General features: G+C 38.2%; 1 protein-coding gene across 5 annotated transcripts in view; it reads left to right on the top strand.

The window, feature by feature from the left end:
- The window catches only part of Pak1 (p21 (RAC1) activated kinase 1), a 139,145-nt gene extending 125,440 nt beyond the window's left edge, over window positions 1-13,705 (top strand). For all 5 annotated transcript variants that reach the window (XM_047516780.1, XM_047516777.1, XM_047516781.1 and 2 more), the window contains 5 exons: window positions 721-838; window positions 3,674-3,773; window positions 4,769-4,965; window positions 8,398-8,535; window positions 12,359-13,705. In XM_047516780.1, coding sequence (XP_047372736.1) covers window positions 721-838; window positions 3,674-3,773; window positions 4,769-4,965; window positions 8,398-8,535; window positions 12,359-12,445 — 640 coding nt within the window. In that variant the 3' untranslated portion in view covers window positions 12,446-13,705. The remainder of the gene's footprint in view (window positions 1-720; window positions 839-3,673; window positions 3,774-4,768; window positions 4,966-8,397; window positions 8,536-12,358) is intronic.
- The last annotated feature ends 2,030 nt before the right edge of the window (window positions 13,706-15,735 follow it).

Genomic DNA, 15,735 nt, shown 5'->3' with positions numbered 1-15,735 from the left:
CCATAATTACTCCAGGGAGATGTTAATAAACTCTAGTCTTGGTTAATCAGACTGGAATAGAATCATGGACACTCAAAGTGGAAGTCATTGGCAGCATAATGACTATATGTACAACACTATGACTTTTAAGGACTTTTATTACCATTATTTTATTTAATATTTACAATTATCTTTTATCATACTCATGAATTTATTCAGTAAATATGGGCAACTGCTGTGTTGGACTCTGGGAATAGAGTCTTGTACAAGACTAGTTTAGTCTCATGGACCTCAGATCTAGTAGAATTCTTAGGGAGGTTTAGTGGTTCTCTCTAATGTTGGAAAATGGATCCCATCTTTTTCAAATGTTTGTATATTCCCTATTTGGATGCTTCTAGAGATATGGAAATCATGCCAGTCCTTTAAATTTTAGTAGGTATTTCTTTGTGTTGTGCTCACATATAATTTTATTATATCTTCAACCTAGTTTCCTTAGTTCTGCTTTTTGGGGCTTCACAGAACATGTATACTTTTTTTTTTCCCCTCCAGGAGCATTCTTAAGAGATTTAAATTAATGATTCTGTCTCCCAGATTCTGCTTTTCCCCAAAGTAAGGAACCCTAAGCTTTTCCAAAACTGAGTGAGATAGCATCACTCTCCATATGCTTAGAATTGAAACTCAATGCAGTGGCTCTTTGTACTTTTGACTATTCCTTCTCACACTTTATCTGTATTCCTGCAGTTACCTTGTGGGAGATGAACTGTGGGTTGTCATGGAATACTTGGCTGGAGGCTCCTTAACAGATGTAGTGACAGAAACCTGTATGGATGAAGGCCAGATTGCAGCTGTGTGCCGAGAGGTAAGGCCAAGGTCCAGTCTCGAGCAGGAAATGACCCCATATCTCTATCCATGATAGTTCCACACCCATTGAGATTTCAGCCCTGGCTGTGTGGAAGCAGAAGAAATTAATGCTGACATTATTCATCATCCATATAATATCTGTATAGTATCTATCATCATGATTTTTTTCTTTACAGATAACTTTATTAAACCCATTGTAGAAAAATGAGAAAATACCAGGAAGTATATATTTAATCACTCAGAATTTCAGTCTTTAAAGATAACAACTGTAAACACATCATAATACTTTCTTTTATCTCTTCTATATGGACATATATTTTAATCATACTATTATTCTGTTTTTCTGCTTTATTTATGCACCATGAAGGATATAAAGCAGGATAAGAAGGTGGATATAAAGCAGGATAAGAAGGTAGTGGCAGGGAAAGTACTATTTTATTTTTTCCATATTTTTATTGGTATATTATAATTAGACATAGTGATGGGATTTGTTGTTACATATTTGTACATGTATACAATATAATAATATAATTTAGCCAGTATCATTCCCCAGCAGGGAAAGTACTGTTTTATACAGAGCAGTCAGAGAAAGTTTCACCACAGATGTGAGTAAGCATATGAATGATGTAGAAGATCATGCTGTGTAGAAGCAAGCAAGCAGAAATCTAGGATAAAATATTTCTAGGCAAAACAAATAAAAAACAAAGCTCCTTTTTCCTCATTGCTATTAAATGTCTAGGGTTTGTAATATGCTGGTGTAGGAGGAAAAATAAAAAGCATTCCACAAGGCTTCCATGAGAAACAGTGTCCTCAGAGAATAGCCAAATCTTTACCTTTCCATTAGAGCAAGAAGATGAAGGAACTATTCAGAGATGTTGAGGATATTGGTTGTTTTACTGTGGAGAGACTGGAAGTTTCCAATGTGCAGTAATAGAAAAGTTAGGAAATTGAGGAAAGAGTAAAAGATTAACTGAGGTTCAAAATTTTTGAACTGAGGTTCAAAATTTTGCGTATAATGGGGTGTGATAGATTTGATGGTGTAAGACCTGGAGGCACACAGATGAACTTACATAGTTGTATATTTAGTCAGTGTTAGGAAAAATAATGTGAAATCAATACTACCCTAGAAAATATGGTCCCCTTTACATTAATAACTTTGGGATATGGAATACACACAAGTAGATTAATGGAATTCTTAAGAGTTCTTTCTTTGCTCTACCACTTAATGTAGTGTTTCTCAACCTTCCTACTTCCTCCTTCAGGAGCCTTTTCAGATGATTTTCCCCCCCAATTATATACTCCCCTCATGAAAATTTAATACCATAGATATACTGTATAATTGTGTACATACTGTGACCCTCTGGGGTATCACAAAACCTTATAATATCTAAGTTGTTTTCACCTCTACCCCCAGGAACCAACTTTCACTGGTTGAAAATGCATCCATGTGTATAAGACTTAGAAAAGTTATTTTACTTCAAATTATTTTATCTGTAAAGTGGAAATTGCAAAACTAACATTGTATGGGAATCAGAAAACATTTGGAAAAAAGTTTAAATATTACATAAGTGAGTGGTATTACCTTAAAATGTAATACACATCATCACCCCCTTTTTAAAACTGTTTATTGAGTTTTAATTCATATCCCATATTACTCAACCATTTAAAGTATATAATTCAATAGTTTTTAGTATATTCATAGTTATACAACTATCATCATAATGAAGTTTAGATAATTTTTCTCTCTCTAAAAACAGACTTCATGGGCTAAGGTTGTAGCTCAGTGGTAGAGTACTTGCCTAGCATGTGTGAGGCACTGGCTTAGATCCTCAGCACCACATAAAAATAAATAAATAAAATAAAGGTATTATGTCCATCTACAACTAAAAAAAAAAAAAAGAAAAGAAACTTCATACCCATTAACAGTGACTTCCCATATCCTGCACCCCAACTTTCCTAACCGTTTGCAAACACCAATCTATTTTCTATCTCTGTTGTTTTCCTGTTTTGGAAATTCATATAAATGGAATTCTATAATAGGTCCTCTTTTGTGACTGGCTTCTTTCTCTTAGCATGTTGAGAAGGTTCATTCACGTTGTAGCATGTATTAGCACTTCATCCCCACCCCCAGGAACCAAGTGCCAAATAATATTCCACTTTACCTATCCATTCATGGATATTTGGATTATTTTCTCTGTCCTCCCCCTCTTTCCCCTCCCCCTCCCCCAGTTTTTGTTTAGACATATGTTCTCATTTTCTTAGGTATTTATAAGTAGAATTGTTGGTCATATGGCAACTCTATATACTTAACATTTTGAAGAACTGCCAAAATGTTTTCTAAATTGGCTGTACCATTTCATACTCCCACCAACAACGTATGAGAGTTCCAATTTCTTAAGATCATCCTTTTGATCCTTTTTGGGTTTTCATTTTGTTTTGTTTTGTTCTTTTGTTACTAGGGATTGAACCCAGGGGCACTTTACCACTGAACTAAGTTTCTGAGGCTATCCTTGGACTTGCCATCCTCCTGCCTCAGCTTCCCAAGTTACTGGGATTTTAGGTGTGCACCACTGCACCCATCCTTGAAGGAACTCCTTTTTGCTTAAGGAAATATCATAAGGTGAAAGGCAGCATGGAATGTAAAAAGAATACTTAGCTGGGAGGTAGAAGAGTTGGTACTAGATCTGACTGTGCCTCTAATTTGGGGCAAGTCCTTTTATTCATGGGGACTTATTTCCTATATCTTAAAATGAGGTTGGATTAGATGATTTTTCTTTCAAGTCTTCTATATTACATATTCTTCTTTCTCCCTCTATATACACTACTCAAATAGTGTCTGCAGGCTCTGGAGTTTCTGCATTCAAATCAGGTCATTCACAGAGACATCAAGAGTGACAATATTCTGTTGGGAATGGACGGCTCTGTCAAGCTAAGTAAGTAGGACTCTTAGGGATGATACTTCTCTCCCTGTATGGCTCTGTCTCCTGTGGTTTGGCAATCATACAATAAAGAGAGTCTTTATTATTTCATGGGAATTGTGGCTTCTTTATATTACTCTGTATTTTCATACAGCATCTTTTCATTATTTTCCATTCTTTTATACATTCAGAAAAGAAAAACAAATTGCTGAATGTCTACTCTGTGCTGGGTCCTGTGTCAGCACCGAGGGTGCATTTTGCCACCTTCAAGGAATTCTCAGTGTAGTACAAGAGACCTGTAATGAATAATTAGAAAAAAGTTTTGTGTAATTTCATCATTCATTTATTTATTCAGCAAAATTTTACTGAATGTCTATTATCTACCAGCCCCTTTGTGGTTACAAAGATGAGTAAGAATACATAGTCTTTACTATCAAAGACCCTCTGATCTAAATAAATTTATAATTTCAATATAATGTGAAAAGAACTCCAGGCAGAACAGTTTGTTGAAATGTGTGAATACAGTTGTCTAGACAAAGAGGTTGTGGCACAGGTGGAAGAAAGCCTAGGGTATAGAGTGAGGAACTGATTTTTTTCAAAGCAAGGCCATACCTGGTTGTATGTGATTGGGGCTCATTTCAGGGACTTATGTTCAGGGAGTAAGGCAAGGAATTCATTGCCACATTCTGGAGTATGGGAATGGTTTTTAAGAACAAAACAGAATTGGGCCAAACAATCAGGGCCAAAATGGGCTGCTTTGATTTTAATGCCTGGTCCTTCTGGTTTGAGGAAAAGGTAGGAAACTAGAGATGATGTTCCTTATGTTCTGCCTACTTCTCTTCAGGGGTGATGAGGGAATAGGCTAGGTGCTGGACATGAAGTTCCAGTGACTCTGCTTTGGTGAGACAAGTGGGTGGCAGAAAGAGCCTGATCCCTGTGGGTAGGAACAATGTCAGCACTTACTGAAGGAGTACCTAAATGCCTGACTTTCTTTGATTTTCCTTTTCTAGCTGATTTTGGATTCTGTGCACAGATAACCCCAGAGCAAAGCAAACGGAGCACCATGGTGGGAACTCCATATTGGATGGCACCAGAGGTTGTGACACGGAAAGCCTATGGGCCCAAGGTTGACATCTGGTCCCTGGGCATCATGGCCATTGAAATGATTGAAGGGGAGCCTCCATACCTCAATGAAAACCCTCTGAGAGTAAGTATTACCAATCCTATTTCAAGGTATTTGGACTGTTGTCTCTAGTACCTGGAAATGGGACTCAAACTATTCTCTCTCTGTTGCTTTAAATCTGAATATCTCTTTTTTGGATCAAAGTAGGCCCTATTGGACTTAAAGTATAAATGCTGGGGCTGGGTATATACCTCAGAGGTAGAGCACTTGCCTAGTATATGCAGGGCCTTGGTTTGATCCCCAGTACTACAAATAAAAAATAAAAATAAGTGTATATATATATATATGCTGAAGAAAAGAATACTAAAAGCTATTCATTAATTTATTCAATGATTGAGTTTGTATTGCATACAATAAATTTTCTAATAAGTACCATGGAAAAAAGCAGAGTAAGTGGTTAAGAGGGTAATGAGGAAAGAGGCAGAGTTGTACTGTTTTATTTAGAGTAGAGAGGGAAATTCTCTCTTGCAGGTTATTTTATCAGAAACCTGAAAGAAGTAAAGGAGTAAGTCATGAGATTAATCTTAGGCCAGGACTTGATTTAAAAGGTATTTGTGGTATCCTGAGGACAACCAGGGAGGCCTGTGTCCTTGAAGTGAGTGAGAACGGTGTAAAGTGGTAGCCAAAGTCAGGGAACTAGTAGAGGACCAGCAGGTAAGACCTTCTAGGCCATTGTGAGAAACTTGGCTTTTATTCTGCAGAATTTGGAAGTCATTGTAAGGTGTCAGTGCTTTTATGGAAAATAGACTGTGAAAGACTGTTGTAGTAGTTCAGACAAGAGCGGTGACCTAGATATACTGTTAGGAGTATAAGTGAATAGTAGACTCAGGAAATGTCTTGAAGGAATAGCTGACAAGATGAATTTGATATTAGAGAAAGTGGAAACCATAATGGCTATGAGGTATTAGTCCTGAATTACTGATAAATTCAGTTTCCATATATTGAGAGGTGAGGAACATGGTTAAGTGGGGTAATAAAGAGTGGCTTTTAGCTGGGTGTGGTGGTTCACCTATAATCCCAGTGACTTGGGAGGCTGGGGCAGGAGAATCACAGATTCAAGTTCAGCCTTAGCAACTTAGTGAGACCCTAAGCAACTTAGAGAGACGCTGTCTCAAAATAAAAGTAAAAAGGGCTGGGGATATAGCTCAGTGACAAAGTGTCCCTGGATCCCCAGTACCAAAAAAAGAGAGAGGGGGTGGTGGCATTGAATATCTTTATTAAAAATGTTCATTCAATGAAATTATGGCATTTGCCAGTAAACGAATGGAACTGGAGGATATTATGCTAAGCAAAATAAGCCAGTCCCAAAGAATCAAAGACTGAATGTTTTCTCTGATATACTGATTGATGATAATTCACAATTGGAGGGGTAGAAAAGGGGTGTTTTGGACTAGACAGAGAGGAGTGAAGGGAGAGAAGGGGCATGAGGTAGGAATGATAGTAGAATGAATCAGACATTATTACCCTATGTGCATATATGATGCCACGTGTACCTCTACATCATGTACAACCAAATGAGAAGTTATACTCCAATTATGTATGATGTGTCAAATGTATTCTTCTGTCATATATAACTAAAATATATAAACAGTTTTATATAAAATAAAAACACTTTAAAAATGTTCATTCAAGTGGAAATGTTGAGTGTAGTTGGGCATAAGAGTGAAGTTCAAGAGTGAGAAGTCAGGACTATAAATATAAATATAAATTTATTTAAATTTATATTTAAGGTCAAAAGTATTTGAGACCATTCACTTAGGGGGTGAGTGTATAAAGAAGAAAGAGGTTTGAGTACTAGCTCCAAATTATTCTAGTGTTTTAGGAAGTAGCAAAGTAGACCAAGGGGAGACCTTCCTAGTATGAGAAAACTGAGATGAATGTGTCTGGGAGGCAAGAGAGTGTTTCAAGGAAAATGGATTATCATGTTAAATGTGACTGATAGGTTGAATATGGTGAGATTGAGAAATGAACATTGGATCTGCAATGTAGAGATTATTGATGACCTTGACAATCCATTATCAATTCAGTGATGGGGATAAAAGCCTAATTAGCGTAAATCCCTGAGAGCAGAAGAGGAGGAAACGAAGGTGGCATTTATAAAGTTTCTTTTTTCTCTTAAAGGAGTTTTACCATGAAGGGTAACAGAGAAATGAAACAAGTGGAGTCAGGTAGGGATGGGTTAAAAGATGATGTTTGTGTGCTAATGGCAATGACCTCTTGGAGAGGAGAAAATGATTATATAAGGGAGAAGTGACAATGCAAGAGTGATGTCCTTAATTAGCTGAGAGGAGTTGCATCAAAAGACATTAGATTAGATCATGGAAATCTATCTGTCCTAATAGAAGAGGAATGCAGCAAACAAAGATGCAAAGTAGGTTGGCAATTTTGGTGGTCAAATGTGAAAGTTATCCTGGGTGCTTTTATTTTCACATTTGATCCAAGCTCCTGTCCAGTGCAGGAATTCCCTATGCATTGACACCGGTAGGTGGAGATCTACCATTAACTACACACTCATGTCACCCTGGGATAGCTCTGATTCTTGGAAGGTGTTTCATTGTTAATAAACCGAAACTAAAACCTATAGTTTCTGTCCTTTGGTACTAGTTTTGCTCTCTGACTCCACATACAATAAATCCTTTTCTGTTTTAGAAAATGGCCTTACAGATTTGAAGCTGTTGATTAGTGGGGTGTAACTAATAAGAACAGGGTTAAATCAGAGGACATGCACTCATGAACATTGTGACCCTACACATATAGCTTTCTTTCTGGCCTTATGTGTGAAATGGGGATTATACTTCTTGTCCTATTACCCAAAGTTATTGTGATTATTAAATGAGACTGTGATGTAAGTACTTCGTAAGTTAACGTGTTAAGTACTTATAAAGGTTTCCCACCACTATGTTTTTCTTTCCTTCTCCCAAGAGATGATTCATGTTAGGTGGTTGGGGAGGCAGCAGTGAAACAGTTTGCTTCTTAACTAGACATTCCTTTTTATAGTCCTTTCCTACAAGAGATTTGCTCTTAGATAACTGAGGTGAATGCATCAAGAATAATTTCTGCCAGTAGTTGTGGGCAGATCTTAGCTCATTAGGCTGACTGAATAATGAATTGTTTACATTTGTAATCAAGAGTAATAATAAACCTTTAGGTCTGTGAACATACTTTGTAAATTTACAAAGTTCTTTCCAAATGTATTTATTTTATTTTGAAAAAAACATGCAGTGGTACTATTTTATAGATGAGGAAGTTGGAAGTTCAGTAGCACACACATGGTCACATGGGTTTTGAGTGTTAAATCTGATCCTTAAGTCATATTCTTTCCAAAATGCCACAGCGGCTGCTTTACGTCTTAGATAATATAGCAGTTAACCGTATTTTTAGAGGGGGTTTCTGGGAAGCCAAATAAAGAGAGAACTTCATTTGGAGCTCAAAGTGATTCTTCACCTTTGTTGCTAGGCCTTGTACCTCATTGCCACTAATGGGACTCCAGAGCTTCAGAACCCAGAGAAGCTGTCAGCTATCTTCCGGGACTTTTTGAACCGCTGTCTTGAGATGGATGTGGAGAAAAGAGGTTCAGCTAAAGAGCTACTGCAGGTAACTCACCCTCTATAGAAAATCACCTAATTCGAGGAATCACTGACCAAACCTTTTGAGCTTTTTGAACTTCATTTTTTGGTAAGGTTTTGTTTATTATAGAACCCGGTTTCTCTCCTGCTAGTTCCCATGCCCACCTTAGCCTTCATTCTTGGGTCTTTGCTTACGATATTCTGTCAACCTCCTCCTCAGCCTATTAAAATTATACACATCTTCCTAGCTCAGCTTCAAATCTACTTTATGATCGCCTGTTGAACTTTGCCTGTATCTTTCTTTAGCACTTCCTTTGTTTTGCTTGAATTAGTCTAGCAGAGTTTGAGTTGGTGTAAGAAGCAGCTCTCTGACTTGTTAAATCTTACACAAGGTACGTTTTACTGGAATAAGTTCAAAATTATATTTTCAACAAAGGAATGTCAGTTTAGAGGATAGTTAGCGAATGCAACTTTGGAATCATCAGTTTCTTCATTGGAAACCCTCTCAGATGGTGGCAGTGACATTCTCTTTATTGCAGTGAGATTCTGCAAGGGTATAGGAAAATTCAGAGCTGGATTTACCAAGCCTTTTATAAGAACTCCGACCTACCTAATCCTGAGATTACAGTGTAATTACTTTATATGGTAGCAAAAACTACCTTTAGCAGGCCACATCATTTATACTTAACATTTATGTTTCAAATATAATTTCTTATTTCTATTGTCATTTTACTGTCTTGCCTACTGGTAACTTAATAGGAAGTATCACATGCAGCTCTATGATAGTGATTGATTTGAAGGCATGCCCTGTCAGTTACTTTTGTATCATGAGATCCAAGAGTAACTGAGTAGGGCAGGGCAGGACCTAGCACCGTGTGTTAAAGTTAATTATAAAGCTGGGCTTATGCCTATAATCCTGCCATTTGTGTACCTAAGGGAGGAGGATTATAAGTTAGAGACCCACCTGGGTAACTTAGATCCTGTCTCAAAATAAAATAAAAAGGGTCGGGGTATAGCTCTGCAGTAGAGAGCTTGCCTAGTATGCTTAATCACCAGTACAAAAGAAAAAACATTTATTAGTATCTCTGTCTTTACACCATTGTATTATAACCTCTATTTTATTAATTTCCGAATTTCTTCTTGTACCTGGGATCTGATTCTGAATAGGTACTCAAAGTATTTATTGAATTGAATGGAATTACTTAAAGTATTTTTAGCATCTCTTTGTAATTGAGGCTACTGATTAAAGAGCACTGGCCATTACATTTGAGATCTGGGTTCTGCCAAGTGTAAACCATTGGTCTCTAGAATCCTTTGAGACTAAAAGACTCCTTATAGCAAATAGTACAATATAGACTCCCTTTTGCCTTTCATATGACTTGTATTCTGGAAACTCTTGACGTTGGGAAATGTACAAATACTATGCTAAGCCTGTGATTAGTAAAAATATAAAAATATCTTAGGTAACAAATTGTAGTTATTCAAAGGTTAGTGCCCTCTAGAGTTTTCTTCCTGATATAATAATATAACTAATAATAAATGTATTATTGGATCTTTGCCACACTTTACCACTGGTAGTGTTTCATATTTATTTATAGTGTTCTATATCTATATGTGGCAATATTATATATATAATATATATATATTTTATATATACTATATATGTGGTTATATATATAGTAATATTATATATGTGTGCATATATATACATTTATATTATAGTTAAAGGTTCTGCTATTCCCATTTTTTACAGGTGAAGAAATGGAGGTTTAGTAACTTTTCCACTGTTATATAGTTGACAAGTAATAGATTCAGGATTTCAGTCTATATCTGTTTGGCTCAAGTGTACATCCCTTCGCCTCTGCTCTTTCAGACTCAAAAAGTGTCAGGTCTGGAAGTTCTCACACAGGGCTTATCTAATTTACTTTGTTCAAAAGAGTTTTCCCAGTTGGGTGTTGGACCACACTGCGCTCTCACCTCAGAGAAGAGACGTAGAAATGTGATCCGAGAACACTGGTTCTTTAACTTGTTAGTATACATTGTAAGTATTCAAAAATAAGACTTTTAGACTCATTATCATGAAGTTTTCACATCCATTTCTTCTGTGAGAACACATGTATGAAAAGAAATACATAGGATGATATATTTTCATGATTTAGCCAATGTCTTCTATTCCTTTCATAGTAATAATAATGTCTTCTCAGTACTTCTTTATACCTTATCTTTGTAGAATTTTAATCAGTTTTCAGCAAAGAGTGTATATGTCCACGTGTGTCTATACACATATACAGTATGACATGCAGTGGAATTAATTACACGCATGGCAATCAGATGTTCTAATTGCGTTAAACATCACATTAGGTTCTCAGTTTCCTCTGTAGCCAGGACAGAAATGAAATTATCTTATAATGGAAGAAACATTCCACATCCTCAAGATGCAAAACTTTTTCCCTACTAAATATAAAATTTTAAAAATTAGATAAGAGGCTCTGAGTTACATAAAAAACTGTTTTGCATAACAGTTTTACTGCAAATGTAGGTGCAGTTTTCATATGATGTTTTTCCCCTAAACGGTCCTATTTAAAAGCTGAAGGTATGGCCCAAAGCACAGCCCAGTAAAAATGACTTGAGAAAGGACCAAGCTATTGAAATCCTTACTGAATTAACTGGCCTTACTAGATTCAAGGATAGAACATTTTGAGCCAGACATAATGGTCCATGCCTATAGTCCAGGTCACTTGGTAGGTTGAAGCAGGAGGATCCCTTAAGCCCTGGAGTTCAGGGCCAGCCTGGCAACATAGTAATACCTTATGTCTTCCAAACAAATAGACAAACAAAAACCCTGCTGGTCATGGCATTGCAAGCCCATAGGACACTAAGGCAGGAGGATCACAAGTTCAAGGCCAGTTTTGCCAACTTAGAGAGATCCTCTCTTAAAATTTAAATAAATAAATAGGGTTAGGGATGTACCCTACTGGTAGAATGCTCCTGGGTTCAATCCCCAGCACAGGGCACAGGGTGGGAAGAGGGGGTACTGCTTCTAAAATGAAATAGTACATTATAATACTAGGTCATAATCAGTCAATACTTTTCCCAGAGACAATTATTATTCTGATTATAATTATTGTTTAGTCTTATAAGAAATGAAATATACAATATGAATTATCTTGCTGGGCATGGTGCCATGTGCCTGTAATCCCAGTCACTCAGGAGGCTGAGGCAGGAGGATCACAAACCTGAGGTCAGCCTCAACAACTTAGTGAGATCCTTAGCAACTTAGTAAGACCTCATCTCAAAGAAAAAAATAAAGCTGGGGATGTAGCGCAGAGGTTAAATTCTCTGAGTTCAATCCCTCTTACCAAAAAGAAAAAAATAAGCTGTCTTGTATCCAGGTTCTTTTACTCAACATGTCTGTGGGATTCATCTTGTTAGTTTATTAATTATTCATTCATTTTATTGCTGTGTAATTTTCTGTGTAGCATCATATGAATATAACACTTCATTCTTCCATTCTCTTGAACATTTGGTTTCTCTTTAGTTATGGGCTTTTGTAAGTAAAACTTCTTTGAACGTTCTTGCATGTGCCTTTTGTTAGTTACATAAACTCATTTCTCTTGGGAATATACCTAGGATTGAAATTGCTAGGGTATAGGGTAGCTGTATGTTTACCTGTAGGTAGTTACTGCCAGTTTTCCAGAGTGATTATCTCATAAAGATAACCTTCATTTGAGGATGATCTGAAGCTCTCCAGGCAGCACCTTGCATAAGTATGGATGCCCTATGTCTTGTAATAGTTGCTAAGGAAGAACAGTAAATAGTAATGTGTTTTTTGCTCTTTGTCTCCTTTCTAGCATCAGTTCCTGAAGATTGCCAAGCCCCTCTCCAGCCTCACTCCACTGATTGCTGCAGCAAAGGAGGCAACCAAGAACAATCACTAAATCATGTTCACCCCAGCCTCGTCGTGCCAAGCCTTCTGTGAAATAAATGCTCATTTCAGAAATTCCAGCCCCTGATGCCCTCTTCTCCTTGCCTTGCTTCTCCCATTTCCTGATCTAGTGCTCTCAAGACTTTGATCCTGGAAACCATGTGTCCAGCACTGAAGAGAACTAAAATTGGATGACTTTTGATGATGACCATTTCTAAATCAGATTTTCTTCTGATTTCTGGACATGAGGGTGGTTTATGATCAAGGGTTTACATGAATAAACCCTTAGGTCCCTATTTCTACATAGCAAAATCTCAACCACCCCCATTCTTGCCCCCCACAATCAGTTCTTGACTATATAAATTTAAGGTTTGATGACATTATTAATTTGCAGCTGGTTGAGATTTCTTTAGTGCTTGCTTTTCTGTGACTGAATTGCTCAAACACCTCATTGTACTTGAAAACCAGAACAGCTTGGGAATGCCATGGGGTTTGATAATCTGCCAGGGACATGAAGTGGCTCAGCTTCCTGGACCATGACTTTGGTGCAGCTGATCCTGACATGGGAGAACTACTGCGTTTTTCTTTGTGTGTGCTTCTAGCAGCTGTTTGGGAGGACCTTGACTCAGTAGTGCTCCCCATGCTGTTTCTTGTGAAATGGCCTTGGCTATGTAGCAGCTTTTGATTCCCTGCATCCCCTAGGCTGCTGCCCCCAATCTGTCCTTGTTTATAATACTGAGAGGTTTCCTAGGGCACATGCTGAATGAGAGCAGTGTGAGAAGTCAAGAGGAAAAAATGCAGCTACTTTTAGAGCAAGGCTGGGCATGAGCACCTGTCCTGCTATATTTATGTGATGTTCAAGAACTCGGCTTCTTTTTCTGTCTGAGATAAAGAGCTGAAAGGAAATCAGATCTTCTGGTGGCCTAAATATTTGAGTCAAAGGAAAGGGTCTCCACATCTGAGACTATATATTAGTTTTGGATGGATCTGGTGACCTAAGATGATATCCTACCAGCTATAAAGGGACCCTGTTTTTAAGATGCATGGCCAAACTCTCTGCAAATGGAAATGCTTACACTGGGTGTTGGGGATGTGTGCTACCTCCTGCAGTCATTGTGGTTTGGTCCTCCCACTGTGGTAGGATGCCTGGCCAGCATTGTGGCTTGTCATGTCAGCCCCATTGACTACCTTGTCATGCTCTGAGGTAACACTGCCTCAGCAGCACAAGTTTCTATTTCCTTCAATAAAAGGAGATGAAAATATTCTACTTGGAGTATGCCTTTCTTTCTTCCTTTTTTCTTTTCTGAGTTTTGAAATAATGAATAATTGTTCTTCCTGAACCATTTGAGAGTAAGATGCAGATAGGATGCTCCTTTACCCATGTAGACTTCAATGTATATTCTTTCTCCTTGGCACTTATAAGTTAAGGAAAGTGGGCCAAAAACGTGTACTTTTTAAGGAATGATTATAAACACACATGTATCCACCACCAAATTAAGAAATGGAACATCATCAGTGCTCTAGAACCTTCTTCATCTTGCTTTTACTTTTCTCATTACAGCCCCCACTCCAAGGGATAATCACTATCCTGGCTTTTAGTGAAATCATGTTCTTACTTTGTACTGGTAACACATTCATATGTATTAGTTCTGCCAGTTTCTGAACTTTAAACAAACATCATTTTCCACTCAAAATTGTTTTTAAGAGATGCATATACGTAGTTGTATATAGCAACGTTCATTTACTATTGCTGCTGTAAGCATGTGAGGTGAACATTTTAACTTGTCTGAGGCTAATTCTCTGAGGACTGGCTCCCAAGGCTCTGAAAAGCCTTGTTGAAATTGCAGCCAAATGTTTAAGGCAGTCAGCCTGGCAGAGTTCTCAGGTGGCTAATCAAGTCACAGGCCTTTCACAACTACAATAGTGAAGTTTGAGCCCTAGCCCTGATCACACTAGAGAAAGTACTCCTTTCTCCAAGATGGCACGATGGAGCTAGAAGCCCATGTTCTGTCATGTGGTACTCTAACTGGATCCTAGCTCCTAAACATACTGAAGAGGCTAGTCCTTCCCAGGGATGCAAATTACAATCACTACAGCTCAAGGCTTGGAGTCCTTCTTCCAGAGTATGACATCTGGAGCCTCCTAGATCACTGTGTCTGTCCTACAAGGCTGAGTTTTCAGACGCTGGCTACTGTTCCTGTCACCGTAAGTTTGCAACAGTAGTGAACCTGATGGTTCCAGAAGCCCTGGAGTGTGTGTTGCTCAAACAGCTGCACTCATGTGCTTGATAATTAGTACAGTGGCTGGGTATTGTGGAAATAAACCAAGCAATTAGAGAACCAAGACTTGGTGGGAAAATTCGCTCTTGAGATAGGACAGCTGGCTGGCCATCTTTAAGGACTGGGATTGTGCATCACTAACTGGTTGTAGGAAACCTGCCAAGCCAAGGACCTTAAGAGTTATGTTCCTGAGAACACAGACCAGGGGGGTGAGGGATGTCACCAGGATTGCATTCCAGGACAGTGGTGTTTAAGTCTTAGAGTTGCCTGGGAGACTTTCACCATAGAGAAGCCTGAAGCACTAGCTCCACTAATTAAGTTTCTGAGAATCTTCAGAGTAAATGAATTGTGAACCAGAGGCCTGGGATGGAGGAGGGAGTTAGCATCCAACTCTTCAGGCATAGAATTCTGTGGTGGTTACTAATGACCTTGGAGAAAGGATCCCACGAGGGGGTAGAATATATTAAGGGTAAAGCTAACCAGTTCCAAATGAATTAAAAGCTCTGATGTGCAGATTATCTTCTGATGACCATCCCCATGTGCAAAGAATGGCATGTGACCTTACCTGAGCAGAGCCAATCAAATGGGACCATTCCTGGACTTTCCTCACCTGGCTATGAAAAGAAGCCTGAGATAGCACAGTGCTACAAAGCTGTTGCTTGCTCCAGGTAAACAAAAGCACAGATTTGGAAGCCCTAAAGTGGTAGTCCAGGTGAAATACATTTAGGAAAAGCTTTAGTATAAAGTATTGGTTCATATGATGGAGATCAAGTCCCACAATCTGCTCTCTGCAAGCTGGAGATCTAGAAAGTTAGGGGCATAGTTGGGAGGCTTGAAAGACGGAAGACTTGGAAGGCCTGAGAACCATAAGCGCTGAAGGCAGGTTAATGTTCTGACTCAAGAAGTCCAGCGGAAAGTGAATCAATCTTCCTTTGCCTTTTTGTTCTATTCAGGCTTTTAACATTGGATGCTACACACCCACACTGGGAGGGCCATGTGCTTTATTCGGGTCCACCAATTCAAG

This window comes from Sciurus carolinensis, chromosome 11, assembly GCF_902686445.1.
Source record: "Sciurus carolinensis chromosome 11, mSciCar1.2, whole genome shotgun sequence".
NCBI classification, from domain to species: Eukaryota; Metazoa; Chordata; class Mammalia; order Rodentia; family Sciuridae; genus Sciurus; species Sciurus carolinensis.
This window is presented reverse-complemented; position numbering and strand designations above follow the sequence as displayed.